This window comes from Lampetra planeri, chromosome 71 (genome assembly GCF_965212315.1).
Source record: "Lampetra planeri chromosome 71, kcLamPlan1.2.h2, whole genome shotgun sequence".
Classification (NCBI taxonomy): Eukaryota; Metazoa; Chordata; class Hyperoartia; order Petromyzontiformes; family Petromyzontidae; genus Lampetra; species Lampetra planeri.
The window spans coordinates 1,440,861-1,462,843 of NC_136176.1; the positions used below are offsets into that span (position 1 = coordinate 1,440,861).

At 44.4% G+C, this 21,983-nt stretch overlaps 1 protein-coding gene across 6 annotated transcripts; it reads right to left on the minus strand.

The window, feature by feature from the left end:
* Window positions 1–778: 778 nt before the first annotated feature.
* Window positions 779–18,410, minus strand: LOC144737541 (uncharacterized). 6 transcript variants are annotated; one of them, XM_078620276.1, is made up of 6 exons: window positions 18,321–18,410; window positions 17,809–17,894; window positions 8,562–9,664; window positions 8,163–8,203; window positions 5,791–5,878; window positions 779–935 (listed from the first exon to the last, which is right to left on the minus strand). In XM_078620276.1, exons 3-6 carry the CDS (start codon window positions 9,652–9,654, stop codon window positions 907–909), a joined length of 1,251 nt encoding a protein of 416 aa, XP_078476402.1. In that variant the 5' UTR covers window positions 9,655–9,664; window positions 17,809–17,894; window positions 18,321–18,410; the 3' UTR covers window positions 779–906. The 6 variants fall into 6 exon arrangements, 5 of the variants coding, with proteins under 5 accessions (XP_078476402.1, XP_078476401.1, XP_078476404.1 ...); XM_078620275.1 differs by having other exon boundaries at window positions 8,562–9,706; XM_078620278.1 differs by lacking the exon at window positions 17,809–17,894 and having other exon boundaries at window positions 18,321–18,382.
* Between the last annotated feature and the right edge of the window lie 3,573 nt (window positions 18,411–21,983).

Genomic DNA, 21,983 nt, shown 5'->3' on the forward strand with positions numbered 1-21,983 from the left:
ACGCTTTCCCGCAGAGAGTGCACGTGAAGAGCATCTCTCCCGTGTGTGTTCTCTGGTGGTAATTAAGACCTGATGGCCATGCAAATGCCTTCTCACAGACAGTGCACTTGAAATATTTCTCTTTAGTGTGTGTTCTCTGGTGTTGTTTAAGATGTGATAACACTGTAAACGCCTTCCCGCACAGACTGCACTTGAAGGGTTTCTCTCCCGTGTGTGTTCTCTGGTGTGTTTTAAGATTTGATAAACCTGCAAACGCTTTCCCGCACAAAGTGCACCTGAAGGATTTCTCTCCCGTGTGTGTTCTCTGGTGGCAATTAAGACCTGATGGCCATGCAAATGCCTTCTCACAGACAGTGCACTTGAAAGGTTTCTCTTTTGTGTGTGTTCTCTGGTGTTGTTTAAGATGTGATAACACTGTAAACGCCTTCCCGCACAGACTGCATTTGAAGGGTTTCTCTCCCGTGTGTGTTCTCTGGTGTGTTATAAGATTTGATAAGCCTGCAAACGCTTTCCCGCACAAAGTGCACCTGAAGGGTTTCTCTCCCGTGTGTGTTCTCTGGTGTGATACAAGATTAGATGACTGTGAAAACGCCTTCCCACACACACTGCACTTGAAGGGTTTCTCTCCCGTGTGTGTTCTCTGGTGTATTTGAAGATGTGGTGATTGTGCAAACGCCTTCCCGCACAGAGTACACCTAAAGAGTTTCTCTCCTTTGTGTGTTCTCTGGTGGTGATGAAGACCTGATGACCATGCAAATGCCTTGTCACACAAAGTGCACTTGAAGGGTTTCTCTCCTGTGTGAGTTCTTTGGTGCTGTGTCAAATGTCCAGTTTGATCCGTGCTGTATGCACAATGGTCGCATTGTTGCCTTTTTGTACCAAGTTGCGCTGAGCGCCTTTGCTCCATCAGACCAATTCTGCAGAGGAAGCGTCAGCTGCAGACAGAAAAAAGAGAATATCCACACCATCTACGTCAGTATCGAGGCACAGAGGAATACCTAAATACACAGTTACACATGACTTACACATCTATACTTATTCACATGTTCATGATATAGTGAAACATATTCCCAAATTCATCACACGGGCTGTTATGACAAACAATGAGAGGGCAAATGGTCATAAATATGCCTGTAAGCCCGAGTATCTTCAAAATTAATGTTAACCCAAAACTCCAAGCACACAATTTCGGTTGTCTGGCTAAAAAATTAATATTCATAAAAGCTAACAAAGCTTAAATTAATGTTCAATCACAACTTAATCACAACTTCAAGGTGTGAAGCGAGGCTCAGATTTCCGTGAATGCTGGGATGAACAGATCTAACTTCAGCTGCATATGTGTCGTGTTAATTTCCTGTTTCCATTCTTATAAAAAGTTCCAGAGGAAAACAAAAATAAACTATTATTTTGATTTAACCTCCGTGTTCAAAAGAGTTAATATACTTTACTGCAAATACAAACTTTACACTGTCACATACTGGCATGGTAAAAAGGTGGTGTGTCCAGAACCATGCCTGGCCACCTTCATCTGCTCAATATTAATGCTTCCTCACTTCACCAAGTAATTAATTGAGGATCAATCAACACAGCCGAGACCCACAAGAAGTTAATTTTTCACTTATCAATCACGTTTGTTGTCGGAGATAATCAAACTCTAATTATTGAGTTCATAATACAATGATAATACGATGTAAAACATATCTTGTTCTTGGGTACAAAGTGTTATTTTTCAATTTATTTTGCCTAAAAAGTATAGAAAATCGCTATTATCCCCCACAAACTTTGCTTTTGTGACCAGGACTTTATGTGAAAGAAAAGACACAAATTCGCCCATTTTATCATTGAAAATAGGCACGTTTCAAAATATCACTGTCCTAGTCAGAAAAGCAAAGTTTGTGGGGAATAGCATTTTCTGTACTTTTGAGGCATAGGCAATTAGGAAATAACACTACCCAGGAACAAAAATGTTTTTTTGTTTCACAGTGTAATAACTACGCCATCGCTCACCACATAAATCAACTCTTACAGATGTAGTGACATCACGGGATGTCACTGTGTAGTGCCGGCCCTAGAGAAACACGGCATGCGGTGTAACGACATCGCGGATACCACTATGATGGGTGTACTACCGGCCCTAAAGGGGCACGGTGAGCGCTGACTGATAGCGCAGGATGGCACCACGCTTGGCGTGCAGTGCCGGCACTACAGGATAGGGTGTGTGAGTACCGGCCGTAGGAATGAGGTTACGAAAGGCACTCTGGATGACCCGAGAGGACACGTGACAAGTCCACAAAGGGGCCCAAAGTAGGGGCTAGGGGTGGTCACATGGTCGGGGTCCAGATCCTGCTCGAGGATTCTGGAAGGTGGTCGTGGCCAAGGGCGGAGCCAGCCACACCGCAGAGAATATAAGCCGGGTCCCCGAGAGGGGCCCGCGTTGTTCAACCCGAAGAAACCTTCATCTTCGTTCCACCAAGTCTCCAACACGTGGAACTGGACCCATGCTGAAGTCCCGGTCCGTCGTAGCTCGTTGTGTTGTAATTAGTGTAGTTAGCCTGGTGGTCACCACCATAGGTTGTTTTTCTGGTAAGGGGCAGTTACTCCGTGTGTTGGTGTTAAATAAATGTGTTGCCTCCAAGTGTACGTCTGCGACTCAGTTGAACTCACTACACATACATTTCACATGAATGCCATGAAAGTGTGGATCACTTGTCAGGAGGTCATGGGAATGATCCAGGTGTCAAGGGATGGAGTGACTGAGATGATTAACATCTGTGCTTCCCAGTCTTGCTGCATTTTAGGCACCTAGCGTTCCACCCATTCATTTAAGCATTGCTACTCCGACCTCACTGTTGTTGCAGAGCAAATATCTCTACCTGCCCTGCAGCATATATCACGGGCCTCCTATACAGAGGCCGACCTTGACACTCCTGGTACCAGTCATCAGCAGGTCTGATCACCTCCACATCCTCCAATCTCTTCTCTAGACAATGCCATACCTTAAATTTGGAGCTTTCGTGACTGCAGGAATTACTCTTTGGTTCTTTCGGTAAAGTCACGTATAAAGATAAAATAATAAATTAAATAATAGCATACGACGTTTTGATTGCAACACAAGCAATCACCATCAGGTATAAATGAAATAGCAACAAAAATCTAACCAGAAAACTATAGACATATAAGCAGACAGATATCACCAAGATATGTATCTCAGACATATAAGCAGACAGATATCATCAAGATATGTATCTTGGTGACATCTGTCTGCTTATATGTCTGTCTATAGTTTTCTGGTTATATTTTTGTTGCTATTTCATTTATACCTGATGATGCTTGCTTGTGTTGCAATCGAAACATCGTATGCTATTATTTAATTTATTATTTTATCTTTATACGTGACTTTACCGAAAGAACCAAAGAGTAATGCCATACCTAATTAGCCCGTAACATCTGGACTAACAGAAGATGCTTGAGCATGCTGTCTGTTTATGTGGGATTCATGACCCAACCAATGCAGCTCGGCCTGCCAAAGAGACTCATTGATTATATTCTGGACTGATATTTTAAGGATCTGTAAGGTTCTAATACAATCTTGTTTGGTTCAATAGAGGGAATTATAGGCAGGCCAGCCTTAATTATAAGCCAGAACAGACGGTCCTTTAAATAAGTTAATATTTTGCATCCACAGAGAAAGGAGTAATATCTGTGGCCAAGAAGACTCACAGCTTTGTTCGTTCATTCATTTCTAAATCCTCTCGTCTTGGTTGAGGGTTGTGGCGGCAGCACATTGAGTAGGGCAGTCCAGACCTCCCTTTCCCTGGCGACAGACTCGAGCTCTTCCTGGGGAATTCCCAGGCGTTCCCAAGCCAGTCAAGCGACATATTCCCACCAGCATGTCCAAGGGCCGGGCCCCGATGACTTCCCCCAGTGGGACGTGCCCGGTAAGAGTTCCAGGGGCAGTCTATTGGGGGGCCTCCTCACAGATATTCTATATTGATATCACTCATGAAACGCGGCCTGGTGGCTAGGTGACTCATGTAATCCATTTGTGCCCAGCCTGGAATGGCTACGTGGCACCGTCCTGTGCGTCCACCATCCACAGTACGAAGAGTGAGAGGCGGGTGCGATGCTAGTAGACTAGACCTTGGCGATGGACACTCAAAGCTTTGTAGGGAGGAAAAGTCCAGGAAGCGTCCACACAGTGTTACACAGTCTAATGAAAGAATGCTGCTAGACAAATTTAAAGTGAGACTTTGGCTGCCAAACCAGAGCTGGTCGTGAACACATTAACCAGGTATGGGAGCTCCTCCACCACTTGTAGAACAGCCTGATTACTCATGGAGAGTTGAGCAGGTATAGTGTTGTATGAAATCAAATTCTCAGGCAGGTGATGTTTTGTTGAGGAACATATGATAAGGAACCATTTCATGATGGAATTATCCAGGCACAGAACAAGATTCTCTAACCCCATCTCATTGAGTAGCCATGACCAGATCATCAGCATATATAACATGGTTGACCAGGGAACGATCCCTTAACTATAACCAGGCATCGATGTGCGTATAATTTTAACTGTAACAAATGCAATTTATTTATATGGCCATTGAGAGCTTCTCAAACGACATAATTATTGAAGATGCTCTGTAATGTAATGCATGGGGCTAGAGTGAATTTCTGTCACAAGCCAAGTTGAACAGGAAATGGCTCCAACTCCTGGTCATGCAGCTTTAGACGGGCTTGCCCAAAATCATAAAAATCATCAAAGAATGTGAGCAGAGGCAGAGACATAAAAAACAAAGAACCCAAAGCCCCAAGCCTCTATATGGTACTATATGCCTAATTACATCAATAAAGCAGAGATATAGTTTCTGCTGAAAATCCGTAATCCTCAGCCCCTTGAATATCAGAGGTTACAATCTGGGAAAGTGCCTCGCACAGCCAATAGTGCGATATTCAATACTTAAGCCTTACCGAAATAATGGCATGAGGTAAAAGTAAAATAAAAAAAACTAAACAATTGAAATGCACATTGAGAAACCATACACAAAAACATTTGCAAGACAAAATGGAAACAATCTATATAAATAAAGCAAACTTTGTGCATGTGAACGTTTTTTTGTGAACCAAATTGTGCCAACACTACCAGATGGCAAAACATCCAACATTGTCTATCCTGAAGCTCTTCAAGGGCAACGTATTTAAAAGCTGTCCTCATTATGAAACAAACAAGCCCTGCAATTGTATAACACAACCACAAAACCGTGACAATATACACACATTTACATACTTCATTTGCAGAATTCAATCATTGTAATAAAGCCAGCATGTTTGATTACTGAGACCTGCGCTAAGCCGGTTAACTTAGTTATTATTGGAAAAATACTATACTTCCGATTAAGTTTGTGCATGTGCAGTAGTACAACGGTTAGCGTGCTGCGCAATGAACCCAGTGAGCCGATTTATATTCCCACAGAGCCAAAAACAACATTTGGCCGTCACCTGATGAAGCTGGTTGTAATTACTGTCAAAAATTGTACTCAGATGGTAAATGTTGTGGCTTGGCTCTCCAACACACCTATATGTTGTACTAGTACACTACACTATTATACACTACACACTACACTACTATATACTACACTATACATTACTATATACTACACTATACACTAGTGCTGTGCTAGTGACGCATTGGCCACGTTCTGTTTACGTGACAAGCCCCTTACTAATTGGCTGTCGGGTGGTGGCGGGGTTAACGACACATCGATTTATTTACGCGATCTCACACAAACAAACCTGTATTATGGCTGTATATTTGGAGTTTGCGTGTCCCTCTCTCTCTCCGTGGTCGCGTGGATTTTCCTCCGGATCCTGCGGTTTTCCCCTGCACATTTAGAGTCAACATCACCACGCGTTTAGAGTATTTGACCGATAAACATTCCACACGTTGATAAGCCCACTGCGTTGTGGGCAGGTCGCTTCTGAAAACGAGCGGTGTAGCTCAAGTGGGCTATGCCTGGTAAAATAAAAAAGTAGAAATATTTAAAGTAAAAAAAAGTTTCAAAGTAATGAGCCAGGTGAAGACAAATTAAACTTAAGCTGAGAATTAAAGCAAATGCAATCAGGCGAGGGCAGGAGGCAAAGCCCCGCATGGCTAGGCCCTGCGTTGTAATGTTCCAACCTGGACATCGATTCCATACTCGCTGCTACTCAATTGATATCCATACGAGGGAGAAGGAGCGAGGCTCTACCTAGGTTCACAACAACAACCACACCAATAACCAGAACAACCACCACGATGTAATCTTCTCACCACGGATCTCCGTGCGCGAACCTGCGCGGAGCAGAAGTTTCCTGGTATGCCGTGACGTCATGCGGCAGCAAGAGGTGACATGACGTCACTTGCGGGGTCCACACAATCCCCTCCCCTATCGAGCAGCAGTGTAACTTGAATAAATTATAATGTATGTTTTACCATTTTATCTGGCAACAAAACTGACACCTTTTTTACAAGGAGTCATGTTTGCATAGACCACAATACCTGCAGTCGTAATACAAACAAAAAATATAACTCTGATAATGTATGCACTGTCCTTGAAGTTGATTGGTCCACACCCAAGACAGCTTTCCTTAAGAGCCTAGTCTCACATGGTGTTGGACCAGATCAATTTTGTTGACAGCTAAAAGGGTGAAAAACCAATTATCATATTTTTTCTTCTGGCAAATGAGGTTCCAATGGTGAATAAATTATATTTCGATTTAAAGCTTTCGTGACTGCAGGGATTCATATTCTTGGTTCTTTCGGTAAAATCGACAGACCTGTTCTTCACCTGAGGACGGCTGCTTGCGTTGTGGCCGAAACGTCGTGGGAATTTGTTTTATTTTTATTTTATTATTTCCATTCTACGTGACTTTACCGAAAGAACCAAGGGAAATAATAAATATAAAATTCTCGACGTTTTGGCCACAACACAAGCAGCCGTCCTCAGGTGAAGAAGAGAGCTGTCAGAAAAACAGCGTCTCAATGAACGCTGCTAAGCTTGGCAGCGGCTTTTCAGCTGGGTGGGTGGAGCAGAGCGCCTTGACAAAGGAGTTTACATATCAACAGAGGAATTTAGCATATTGATGCTAAACAACTGCAACTACCCTACCATACAATAAACCGACGATAAAAAACTAAATATAAACTACATCAATATAATCAATGTACTCAAAATACTCTCCAATAAGCTGAGCTATTAACATTAAGTAACTGGGTATACACTACACTATATGACTACCAAAACTGCTTTGTCAAGGCGCTCTGCTCCTCTCACCCAGCTGGAAAAGACGCTGCCTAGCTTAGCAGCGTTCATTGAGACGTTGTTTTTCCGACAGCTCTATTCTTCACCTGAGGACGGCTGCTTGTGTTGTGGCCGAAACGTCTAGAATGTTATTTTTATTTTATTATTTCCCTTCTACGTGACTTTACCGAAAGAACCAATATGAATAAATTATGATAATGTGCCAGGCTCATTAACACTTAGTGACGAATGGCAGTTGTTTTTGTTACTGTGTGTGTACAGGCTGTTTGTATACTGTGCGGGTACACTGTGTACGCTCTGTGTAGACATGGTGTGTGTACACCTTGTGGGTTACACTGCGTGTGTACACTGTGTGGGTGGTCCGAATCAGTCGGGCGGCATTATCATTTCATCGGCTGCGCAATGCTGTGTGGAAGCTACCTGGTCTGTCACTCCACATGAAGCTTTGGTTCTCCTCGGCCACAGTAATGCCCTCCCTTCTGTAGCCATGTAAAACGTGGACCCCTCTAAATTGAACATCTGCTCCGGTTAGAAACATTCAGGCTGTCATGCCTACACTCAGATTAAGGAAAGCCAAGTGGAAGCACATTCTCTATTTATTACAGAGGTTCAATGCTCAAAACCGACAGGCACCCCTGGCTACTCCAGTAACATTAAACCAAATATGCACCGTCTGCTTAACAGTGGATGTAAAACATATTATTGTCATTCAAAACGCATAGGTCATTGCATGTTGGGGTCATGGTCAATATTTGGATAATTCCAAACATTATCCAGAAATTAGATAATGGAGATTACACATCGATCATCACTACCTACTGACAGACTCATGCCCACATGCAGGCTAGAGCAGGGTCACCTTACCACACAGAGGTAGCTGCCACTTGAAGGTGCTCTTCGAGTGTCTGTGATGAGATATGAAACAACTGAGTTGCTAAGGCAATTAAGCAAGCACCATATCAATGCAAATATAATAATAACAGTGGAATACTTGGGAGCATATTGTCTCTTGATCCTGATTATTCATCTACCCAACCAACAGGTCAACAAATACTCGCCGCTCTTATTCTGCAGGCTGAACCCAGGAATTGAGTGTTCGACTTCACGTTCATTTTCATTAAAGGCCTGTGACAAAGGTGAATCTATTGGAGCTTCATTAAGCTTACACATCTACCGGGTCTCCGTTTGACTTTGTATTGTCTAAGAAGTCCACCCACACCTCCACTTCCACAAACTGCTGGGAGGTGCCTCGCTCTGACTCACAGTCAGAATTCTCCTCCTGCTTCACGTTGCCTCCATCGATGTGAAGGTATGATTTTGGAGTTGAATCTTCATCTTCACAGTTTACTGTCACTTTTTCGCTCTTCACCATCACTTTTTCACATTTCACCTTCACTTCGTCGCTCTTCATCACTTCTTCACATTTCACCTTCGCCTCTTCACATTTCACCTTGATAACTTTAAAAGTGTCCATGCTGGGATTTAGTTCTGGTTTCATGAGGGATGGGCTCATTGCAGCACTTTGACTTTCACAAGCCAATTTCAGACTCCACTCCTTGGGGATCTTCTGATGATTGTATGTCCTCTGGTGCCTGTTAAGATTTGATAAACCTGCAAACGCCTTCCCGCACACAGTGCACCTGAAGGGTTTCTCTCCCGTGTGTGTTCTCTGGTGTAGTTTAAGATGTGATGACTCGGCAAACGCCTTCCCGCACAGAGTGCACTTGAAGGGTTTCTCTCCCGTGTGTGTTCTCTGGTGGCAATTAAGACCTGATGACCTTGCAAATGACTTCTCACAGACAGTGCACTTGAAAGGTTTCTCTTTTGTGTGTGTTATCTGGTGTTGTTTAAGATGTGATGACACTGCAAACGCCTTCCTGCACAGACTGCACTTGAAGGGTTTCTCTCCCGTGTGTGTTCTCTGGTGCAATACAAGACCAGAGGACTGTGAAAACACCTTCCCGCACAGACTGCACTTGAAGGGTTTCTCTCCTGTGTGTGTTCTCCGGTGTTTTTTAAGAGCAGATGAATCTGAAAATGCCTTCCCACACACACTGCACTTGAAGGGTTTCTCTCCCGTGTGTGTTCTCTGGTGTAGTTTAAGATGTGATGACTCAGCAAACGCCTTCCCGCACAGAGTGCACCTGAAGGGTTTCTCTCCCGTGTGTGTTCTCTGGTGGCTCTGAAGAACTGATGGCCATGCAAATGACTTTTCACACAAAGTGCACTTTAAGGGTTTCTCTCCTGTGTGAGTTCTCTGGTGCTGTGTCAAATGTCCAGGACGATCCGTGCTGTATGCACACTGGTCGCATTGTTGCATTTTTGTACCGAGCTGCGCTGAGTGCCTTTGCTCCATCAGACCAATTCTGCAGAGGAAGCATCAGAGGAAGCGTCAGAGGAAGCGTCAGCTGCAGACAGAAAAAAGAGAATATCCACACCATCTACGTAAGTATCGAGGCACATATGACTTACACATCTATACTTATTAATATTCCCAAATTCATCACACGGGCTGTTATGGCAAACAATGAGGGCAAATAGTCATAAATATGCCTCGAAGCCCTATGTTAACCCAAAACTCGAAGCATACAATTTCGGTTGTCTGACTAGAAAATGAATATTTATAAAAGCTAAATTCAGCTAACAAAGCAAAGGGTGTTGAAAATAATACTGTTTGTATTATGCATAAATTAATGTTCAAACGAAACTTAGAGGTGTGAAGCCAGGCTCAGATTTCCCTGAATGCTGGGATTAAAAGATCTAACTTCAGCTGCATATGTGTCGTGTTCATTTCCTGTTTCCATTCTAATAAAAACTTTCCAGAGGAAAACAAAAATAAACTATTGTTTTGATTTAACCTCCGTGTTCAATAGAGTTAATATACTTTAATGCAAAAACAAACTTGACACTAATTCTAGATTTGAAGCTTTCGTGACTGCAAGGATTCATATTCTTAGGTTTTTTCGGTAAAGTCACATAGGTAAAACACTGTTACACACTGGCATGGTAAAAAAGTGGTGGTGTGTCCAGAACCATGCCTGGCCACCTTCATCTGCTCAATATGAATGCTTCTCTCACTTCACCAAGTAATTAATTGAAGATCAATCAACATAGCCGAGACCCACAAGAAGTTAAGTTTTCACTTATCAATCACGTTTGTTGTCGGAGATAATCAAACTCAAATGATTGAATTCATAATACAGTAATAATACTATGTAACACAATTTTTGTTCCTGTGTACAAACTGTTATTTTTAATTGCTTATGCCTAAAGAGTATACAAAAAATCGCTATTATTCCCCACAAACTTTGCTTTTGTGACCAGGACTTTATGTGAAAGAAAAGACACAAATTAGCCCGTTTTCTCATTGAAAATAGGTAAATTTCAAAATATCACTGTCCTGATCAAAAAAGCAAAGTTTGTGGGGAATAATCTGTACTTTTGAGGAATAGGCAATGAGGAAATAACACTACCCAGGAACAAAAATGTTTTTTTGTTACACAGTGTAATAACTGTGCCACCGCTCCCCACAGATAAACTCTTACAGATCTAGTGACATTGTGTTGTGCTGGCCCTAGAGAGGCACGGCGTGCGGTGTAACGACATCGCGGATACCACTATGGTGGGTGTCGTACCAGCCCTAGAGCGCTGATTGATAGCGCAGGATGGCACCACGCTTGGCATGCAGTGCTGGCCCTACAGGATAGGGTGTGGGAGTGACGGCCGTAGGAATGAGGTTACTAAAGGCCATGGCACTCTGGTTGACCCGAGAGGACACGTGACCAGTTAAGTCTACAAAGGGGCCCCAAGTGGGGGCTAGGGGTGGTCACGTGGTCGGGGTCCAGATCCTGCTCGAGGATTCTGGAAAGTGGTCATGGCCAAGGGAGGGAGCCAGCCACACCGCAGAGAATATAAGCCGGGTCCCCCAGAGGAACCGGCGTTGTTGTTCAATCTTAAGAAACCTTCGTCTACATCTACGGTCTACGTTCCATTGAGTCTCCAACAGGTGGAACTGGACCCGAGCTGTGGTCCCGGTCCGTCGTAGCAGTTACGTTGTAATTAGTGGTTAGCCTGGTGGTCACCACCATAGGTTGTTTTTCTGTTAAGGGGCAGTTACCCCGTGTGTTGGTGTTAAATAAATGTGTTACCTCCAAGTGTACGTCTGCGACTCAGTTGAACTCACTACACATACATTTCACATGAATGCCATGTAAGTGTGGATCATGGGAATGATCCAGGTGTCAAGGGATGGACTGACTGAGATGATTGACAGATGCACCAGCTGTGCTACCCACTGTCTTGCTGCATTTTAGGCACCCAGCGTTCCACCCATTCACATGAACGTTGATACTTCGCCCTCACTGTTGTTGCAGAGCAAATATCTCGAATTTCCTTGCAGCATATATCACGGGCCTCCTCCACAGAGGCCGATCTTGACACTCCAGGTACCAGTCATGAGCAGGTCTGATAATCTCCACATCCTCCAATCTCTTCTCTAGCCAATGCCATGCCTGTTTAGCCTGTAACATCTGGACTAACAAAAGATGCTTGAGCATGCTGTCTGTTTATGTGGGATTCATGACCCAACCAATGCAGCCTCGCCTGCCAAAGAGACTCATTGATTATATTTTGTACTGATATTTAAAGGATCTGTAAGGTTCTAATACAATCTTGTTTGGTTCAATAGAGGGAATTATAGGCAGGCCAGCCTTAATTATAAGCCAGAACAGACGGTCCTTTAAATAAGTTAATATTTTGTATCCACAGAGAAAGGAGTAATATATGTGGCCAAGAAGACTCACAGCGTTATTCGCTCATTTATTTGTAAATCCTCTTGTCTTGGTGAGGGTTGTGGCAGCAGCATTGAGTAGGGCAGTCCCAGACCTCCCTTTCCCTGACGACAGACTGTAGCTCTTCCTGGGGAATTCCCAGGCGTTCCCAAGCCAGCCAAGCGACATATTCCCACTAGCATGTCCAAGGGCCGGGCCATGGGGACTTCCCCCAGTGGGACGTGCACGGTAGAGTTCCAGGGGCAGTCTATTGGGGGGCCTCCTCACAGATATTCTATATTGATATCATTCATGGTACGAGGCCTGGTGGCTAGGTGACCCATGTAATCCATTTAGGCCCAGCCTGGAATGGCTACTTGTAGAACTGGCTGATTACTCATGGAGAGCTGAGCAGGTACAGTGTTGTGTGACATGAAATTCCCAGGCAGGTTATTTACTTTTGGGGAACATACGAAAGGCCCCATTTCATGATGGAATTATCCAGGCACAGAACAATATTCTCAAACGCCATCTCATTGAGTAGCCATTGTCATACCATCACCAGATGTAACATGGCTGACCAGCAGGAAACGCTCCCTTAACTATAACCAGGCATAATGGTAGGTTTTTACCCTTTTAACTGGTACAAAACTGACACCTTTATTCAAGGCATCATGTTTGCAATGACCACAACACAAGTAGTCAATAAAGCAAACAAAAAGAAGCAGCTCTGATAAGGATAATAATATGCACTGTCCTTGAAGTTGATTGGCCCACACCCGAGACGGCTTTCTTTAGAGCCTAGTCCCCATTGGTGTAGGGCCAGATGACAGATGTCAGATGACAGATGTCATCTGGCCCTACACCAATGGGGACTAGGCTCTAAAGAAAGCCGTCTCGGGTGTGGGCCAATCAACTTCAAGGACAGTGCATATTATTATCCTTATCAGAGCTGCTTCTTTTTGTTTGCTTTATTGACTACTTGTGTTGTGGTCATTGCAAACATGATGCCTTGAATAAAGGTGTCAGTTTTGTACCAGTTAAAAGGGTAAAAACCTACCATTATATTTTGCCACTGGTAAAAGAGATCTCATAGTATAACCAGGCATTTATTAGCATATCATTGTAACCGTAACAAATGCTATTTATTCAAATGGGCATTGTGAGATTCTCAAACTACGTAATTATTGAATATGCTATGTAATGTAATGCATAGGGCCAGAGTGAATTTCTGTCACAAGCCAAGTTGAACAGCAAATGGCTCCGACTCCTGGTCACACAGCTTTAGACGGTCTTGCTGAACATAATAAAAATCCTCAACGAATGTGAGCAGAGGCAGAGACATCGAAACAAACAACCAAAAGCCCCAAGCCTCTTTATGATACTATAGGCATTAATTATATAAAAATGCAGAAATCGAGTTTCCGCTAAAAATTCCGTACTCCTCTTCTGTACTCGATCGACAGAAAATAAATTACCTTCTTGGAAATTGCTGAGCGAAAGCTAAAAGTGCGATATTCAATACTTAAGCCTTTCCAAAGTAATGGTGTTAGGTAAAAAATAATCTTGCTGTGGTTTTCACACCTGATGATGATTGCTTGTGTTGCAATCGAAACGTCGTGAGAATTTTATTGTTTTTTATTATTATTTTATTATTTCCCTTCTACGTGACTTTACCGAAAAAACCAAGAATAAGAATATAAAATTCACATCACAATCGAAACAAGTACTGTAGTGCATTCCAAATCAACTAAAAACTAAACAATTGAAATAAACATTCAGAAAACGTAAACAAAAAAAATTGAAGACGAAAAATAGTATGAAGCTAATTAAATAAAGCAGACTTTGCGCATGTACATTTTTTGTGAACCAAATTGTGCCAACACCATTAAACCTACACAGCCTAAACATTCAATGAGAACTCACAGGTGAGTTAGTGTGTTTGTCACACTATTTTCAGCTTACCTGCTCAACTTCAAAACCTCAGACACCTGCACACTCCAACCCCCCACCATTCCTCACCCCCCCCCCCCCCCCATTTCTCTCACCATGGGTTAGCCACACACGCAAACACATTATGACATTTCACATACTACAATTCCAAGCACTCATCATAACATAAGTGTCTGCACTGCAATATTTGTTGTCATATTTACCATGTTATCCTTCCCTATTATCAGACCTGCGTTTTTGCTGCCAAATTCATCCACTTCCAGCTCCTTACTGTCCGCTCTGCACATGCACGGCTAACCTCTAACACACACTGCAATATTTATTTTATAAAGACATGTACGATTCTAAAATATCTACATCTATGTGCCAGGACTACCGACCTCCTCCTACACAATATAGACGCTATACAACAGCTACGACTAAATAAACAAAGTCTAGATCGCCTGGTAAGGAATAAAAAGCACGCACACACACATTCAACCTATCTTGTGTATACGCACCACCACACACATACTATTCATACCCACTTCAAGCACTACAAACAATTACTCCCTCCAACAACTTACATCCTTATACTTTATTCCGTTGCAGCTATGTCTTCATATTCCTACAACGATTCCACATTCAACTATAATTTAATAAACAATCTCACCACAGCATTCACTCACACACTCACTATTTATGCTTTTTTCTGCTTACTAACTTTTACCTCCACCTATAATGTTCCTTGCAGAAAACGTGCGCTTCTCTTCACCAAAGCGGATTACAATAATTGATGCTATTTGTACAAGTGCTGCGATGGTTGCACCTATTGAGGACACTCCTGAACACCAAACAAGACGGCATGCTACCAGTGCTGCTATGCCTGCACCTACAGTGAATGCATCTCATCAAAAGCAATAAGCTCCACAGAAAGTAACACAGCACAATTGGCTGTTGCCACAGCTAATAAACTCCAGTCCGCCAACAAGCACGTCAGCTTGCAAACAGTACTACAATGGCTGCAACCAGGTGCCTACCCTGCAGCCAAAAGGATAAGTATTTTTTTCCATACATTTCTCACTTCATTTACACCGATCCATTAGTTGCTATTGGTTCCATGTCTACTTCTTGCAGCTACTGCCATACAATGAAATTGAAAGGAGACCCTCCAGGGCTATGCTGCAACAGTACCATGGTTCAGCTTCCTACAATTAATGACCATACCGAGCCTATTCATGTATTGATACCTGAAAAGCCATTTCCAAAACAACAATTTAAGATATAACTCATGGTTCCATATGATCATGTTTTGGCACCGACCAACTCATCGTAACATCTGGCTACATGCCCACATTTAAGTGCAGGGCCAGGTACATAATCGCATTGGCAGTCTGCTGCCACTACCTAATAACCTACCTACATTACCAGAGATCTACTTGCATATCTGACAATACCAGATAGACTCACCAGCATTGCAAAAATGTTATAAACACCAAGATGCCAGTCCTATTGCTGTTGCAAGACATGCTCCATAAGGAAAACTCTTACATTCAGTTTCAAGTGTGCCATGGAAAAAATGACTTCAGAGTTACAATGTTGTCATTTATGCATATGTAATGTAGGAACTTGGCGGGAGACGACCTTACGGGTAGCACACTCTTTTATTAACACCAACTTATATTACACGGGTGGCTAACTCCAGCCTTAACCCACGGGGTTCCCCCGGCTACACCCACACGGGCTCTTACGCCCCGTAGCCTCTCGGAACACACCCAGCCGGGGTGTCCGTCTCGACTCTGGGTCCCACAGTCTCGGTCCACAGGGACGTCAGACCACGGGTCCCACAGTCTCGCCTCCGAGCCACACAGGGCCCCGGCCCTCACAGGGACAGCGGGACTAGAGGTCTCAGGGCCTACCTCTGAACTCCGTCTTCGGTCTTCGACTGGTTAACAACTCCCCGAGTGCTCCCGCGCATCCCCCTTTATAGTCCTTCATGCGGACGTCGCTGAGAGCACCCACCCCAGTTGACCAATCACTGCGCGCTGCCCACGATCCTCTTTCCCACCTTGTGTCATCGCGCACAACCACGCACCCCGCGCCGCCCCGTAATCTCTCACTCCCGGCGCGCGCGTCAACACCACGCCTACATCGTGTGCCCAACCACGCACCCCGCGCCGCCCCGTGATCTCTCACTGCGGGCGCGCGTCCGCACCACCACTACACATACTAAATTCCACATGGTCAACATAAGTGCCACTTAAATGCACTCACATCTGAAGTCGCTGTCATTCTGACTGCAGAACATGGCACTCGAGGCATTGTCTTGCAACTGAGGAACAATACCCTACACAGAAATGAAACACACCGATCCTATGATGCTCTGCAATATCTACTGATTTTCTGGCAAGGTGATGATGACTACAATTTTTCCGACTCCGCCAAACTGACCTAGCAACAGGCTTGCCAACACAAAAGAAGATTTCTGCCATGGACTGCTTTGCCTTCAGGACATGGTGCGAACGGCAACTTCAATCTGTTCTTGAGATGCAAAGAGCTCATCCACAAATTTTCTGTCGACATGTATACCAAAATGGAAGCTTCATTTGATGAAACCCACCAGATGGCAAAACATCCAACATTGTCTATCCTGAAGCTCTCCAAGGGCCACTGATTTAGAAGTTGTCCTCATTATGAAACAAACAAGCCCTGATATTGTATAACACAACCAAAAAACCGAGACAATATACACACATTTACAGACTTCATTGGCAAAATTCAATAATTGTAATAAAGTCAGAATGGCAAGACATTACTCTTAATGTTTGATTACTGAGACCTGAGCTAAGCCGGGTAACTTAGTCATTACTGGAAAAATACTATACTTCCGATGAAGTTTTTGCGTGAGTGGGGAGCGATAGTGCAACAGTTGGCGTGCTGCGCTATGAACCCAGTGAGCCAATTTATATTCCCACAGAGCCAAGCCACAACATTTGGCTGTCGCCTGATGAAGTTTGTTGAAATTACAGAAGAATCTCGGAGATGGAACGCACCAAAACTCGAACAAATCGGTGTTAGAACGATATTTCCGACCATTTTTTGCCCCGGAAACTGAACGAAATTCGGAGGTCGAACGGGCAATCGCGACTTGAAAGAACCTGTACGGCTGAGACGCGTATGGCCAGCATGCATGACGCTTGCCCAAACAAACGTTTTACCGTGTGAGAGGCTCAGTTAACGCGTAGCTCTCACCGAGTGCAGACCGGCAAAACATCGTTCCTTAACTTTTTAGTTAATTTCCTTTATTTTAGTGTGTTTTGGTGTTTATCCATACACAATGTCTCCTAAGAAGGTTAGTGGTAGTGAAGTTCAATGTTCATTTATTTCATTTATTGTTTCTTGTTTTTTTGTATGATTTTATTCATGTAATTACTGTAAACTTCGTGTAAAAATGCTGTATGAGAGATGTATTGTGTCTGGAACCAATTCATGTCATTAACATTAACTCTTATGGGGGAAATTAATTCGGTGTTCGAACAAATCGGTGTTCGAATGGCCTTCAAGAACGAATTAAGTTCGATCCCAGGGGATACACTGTACTGTCAAAACGTCGTACTCAGATTGTAAATGTTGTGGCTTGGCTCTCCAACATACCGATATGCTGTACTAGTACACTACACTATACACTACTATACACACTAGTGCTGTACTAGTGAGACATGATCCACGTTCTGTTTACGTGACAACCCTTGCTAATTGGCGGGGTTAACGACACATTTATTTATTTACACGATCTCACACAAACAAACCTGTATTATGGCTGTATATTTGGAGTTTGCGTGTCCCTCTCTCTCCGTGGTCGCGTGGATTTTCCTCAGGATCCTACAGTTTTCCCCTGTACATTTAGAGTCAACATCACCACGCGTTTAGAGTATTTGACCGATAAACATTTCCACACGTTGATAAGCCCACTGTGTTGTGGGCAGGTCGCTTCTGAAAAAGAGCGGTGTAGCTCAAGTGGGCTATGCCTGGTAAAATAAAAAACCGTAGACATATTAAAAGTAAAACAAAGTTTCAAAGTAGTGAGCCATGTGAAGACAAATTCAACTTAAGCAGAGGATTAAAGCAAATGCAATCAGACGAGGGCAGGAGGCAAGGCCCCGCGTTGTAATGTTCCAACCTGGACATCGATTTCATACTCGCTGCTACTCAATTTATATCCCTACGAGGGAGAAGGAGCGAGGCTCTACCTGGGTTCACAACAAGAACAACCACCACCACCACAACAACAACCACAACAACGACGATGTCAACTTCTCACCTCGGATCTCAGCGAGCGTGAGCGGAGCGGCAGCTTCCTGGTATGTCGTGACGTCATGCGGCAGCCGGTGACATGACGTCACTTGCGGGGTTCACACAATCCCCCGCCCCGTACGAGCAACAGGGTAACTGAATAAATTATGATAATGCACCGGGCTCATTAACACTTAGTGGCGAATGACGGTTGTTGTTCTTGTTACTGTGTGTACAGGCTGTTTGTATACTGTGTGGGTAAACTGTGTGTACGCTCTGTGTGGACATGGTGTGCGTACATCTTGTGGATACACTGCGCGTGTACATCTTGTGGATACAATGCGCGTGTACACTGTGTACACTGTGTGTGGGTGGTCCGAATCAGTCGGGCAGCATTGTCATTTAATCGGCTGCGCTATGCTGTGTGGAAACTACCTGGTCTGTCGCTCCGCATGAAGCTTCGGTTCTTCTCGGCCACAGTAATGCCCTCCCTTCTGTAGGCATGTGAAACGTGGACCCCTCTAAATGGAACATCTGCACCGGTTAGAAACATTCAGGCTGTCATGCCTACTCAGATTGAGGGAAGCCAAGTGGTAGCACATTCTCTATTTATTTCAGAGGTTCAAGGTTCACATCCGACAGGCACGCCTGGCTACTCCAGTAACATTAAACCAAATATGCACCGTCTGCTTAACAGTGGATTTAAAACATACTAGTGTCATTCAAAACGCTAGGTCATTGCATGTTGGTGTCATGGTCAATATTTGGATAATTCCAAACAATATCCAAAAATTACAGAATGGAGATTACACATCAATCATCACCCCCTACTGACAGACTCATGCCCACATGCAGGCTCGTGCAGGGTCACCTGATGCCACACAGAGGCAGATGCCACTTGGGGGTGCTCTTCGAGTGTTTGTGATGAGATAAGAAACAAAACTGAGTTGTTGAAGCAATTAAGCAAGCACCATATGAATGCAAATATGAATGCAAATATGAATATAAGAGTGGAATAAATGCTTATGTGCCTTTTCCCAAAAGAAGTGTAGTATAGTGCCGAATAACTCAGTCGGACACGTTGTTCCAAGTCACCTGCTTACACTATATTACTCTCCCTCGTACCAGTTATAGGCACTCCTATCTCTGTCTAGACCAGGGGTCTGCAACCTTTAAGACATAAAGAGCCACTTGGACCCGTTTCCGAAGGAAAAAATAAACTGGGAGCCGCAAAACCATTGCAACATTTAAAACAAATATAACACTGCATATATTGTTTCTTACCTTATTGATATATACAGGATCGTGCAGTCAGCTGTCAATCTGAATAAAAAAAGGACTTTTTCACTTAACAATGTAAAATATATTTTTGCAAATTAATAGCTAAATTACCTGGTTAATGGGATTTTTGCTCCTGAACCTCAGTGCACAGTGTCTGCACATCAGGGCTGTAAGACGTCACCTTCATTTTCACACAGGCTTGCAAGCTGTCATCTGTGAGGCGTGATCGATGTTTGTTTTTAATATAGTTCATGTTGGAGAAGACCTGCTCACATACATATGTGGAGCCGAAGATCGACAGGACTCCAAATGCATACTTTTTCATGTTTATATAAGTGTTGGGGATGGCATTCCATGTTTCGAATACAAGTTTGTCCTGTTTGGGAAGGTTTTCAATATCACTCCATTTATGATTCTGAGCCAGAATGGCCTTCTGACGGGCAACATCCTCAAGAGTAGCGGTCAAGCATTTGAACTTGGACACCCATATATCTTTGTCGGCTATATCGGCCAGTTCCATCTCAAGATCAGGTTGACTTACACCTGCAAATGCAGTCATATTCAATAGGGATGGATCGATCGCCAGGGGAGTGACAGGGAAGGATAATGTCGTTTTTTCCTCTCTGAACTCACAGAATCGTTTCCCAAACGAACTTTGCATTGTGGTGATTGCAGACTTGAAATATTCCAAATTTATCGTATCATGACTTTGTTTGAACTCTCTCAAAGAGGGAAAGTGAGACAGTGTACCTCTCTGTAAATCTTTGACAAACACTGTCAACTTGCGCTCGAATGCCAAAACCTCCTCCAGCATGTGCAGGGCTGTGCCTCCTTTCCCCTGAAGGGTTGTATTTAGCGTGTTTAGATGTGCTGTCATGTCTACCATAAAATGTAATTTTTCCAGCCACTCTGGCTGTTCCAGCTCAGCAAAGGTGAGCTCTTTGCTGCCCAGGAAGGTTTTTACTTCTTCCAAACATGTGACAAAGCAACGGCAACGTTATTGCCTGTCACCGGGCGGGCAGTGTGGAGCGGAGTGGCGACCTGTCAGCAGCGGCAACGCCAGAGCAGGTGTCACAGTGCGCCTCCTCCCCTCGCTAGCATCCGCCCCGGAGCCGCGGTCAAGGTTCAAAAGAGCCGCATGCGGCTCCGGAGCCGCAGGTTGCCGACCCCTGGTCTAGACGGTCACTTTGTTAACCAATTGCCCCTATCTACTTTACACCTCGCTGACCTGCCTGCGGCAGCTCTTCCTCTCAGTAGCTCCGCACTCACAGCTCCGCACACAGACAGCAGCTCACACAGCTTGCACACAGCCGTGCTCACACAGAGCTTGAACACAGCAGAGCTCACACAGAGGCATCGCTCACACAGAAGCTTCGTTCAGAGCTTGCGCACAGCTACTCTCCCTCTGTGCTGCTGCCCTCGCCTACGTTCCCTCAGACCCACTCACTCGTCCGATCCGGGCGGGGGGATCAACCATCACGCGCCCATCGACTCGCGAGGGTTGAGGTTGTCCCTAGCTTGAGCGGCAGCAGCGAGATGTCTTCACCTTGGCAGAGGTGGGACAAAGTCATTGTTATGCAAGTCACAAGTAAGTCTCAAGTCTTTGCTCTCGAGTCCCGAGTCAAGTCGAGTCAAAGATGAGGCAAGTCCAAGTCGAGTCTGAAGTCATCAAAATCATGACTCGAGTCTGACTCGAGTCCAAGTCGCATGACTCGAGTCCACACCTCTGAGGTGGGACAAAGTCATTGTTGTGCAAGTCACAAGTAAGTCTCAAGTCTTTGCTCTCGAGTCCCGAGTCAAGTCGAGTCAAAGATGAGGCAAGTCCAAGTCGAGTCTGAAGTCATCAAAATCATGACTCGAGTCTGACTCGAGTCCAAGTCGCATGACTCGAGTCCACACCTCTGCACCTTGGTCCCAGAACCCGAACTCCCGCTCCGCCAATTATCCAGCTCCTCTCTTGTGTCTCTTTCGGGCCCGACAGGCTGGCACCTGTCAGGCCATCAATCACTCCTTATCGCACGTCTCCAAGGCGACACCTCCAGTGCCAACGTACGACCCCAGACCGACCCCGTCTGCAACCGAATCTCCCAATAAAGAGGTGGCGGTTTGCAAATGCAACCTTACATTGCACACGCGCACCTGACTGCCCTCGGTTGCCCTCGGGCAGCAGTGCACAACGTGTATTTCACCACACTACATCATCCCCCCGCACGAATAAAAACACAGCCGTACCAGCTGTAATATACATCCCTCGTGCGCACGCAACGTGACAACCCCTAACACACAACTCTATAGTGACCAGTGACTGACCCCTAACTACAAGACAATCATAAGCAGTGACCATGAACAATAACAAGGGAATTGGCAATTAACGAAACACGACACGTCGCGAATGGGTATGTGCAGCAGG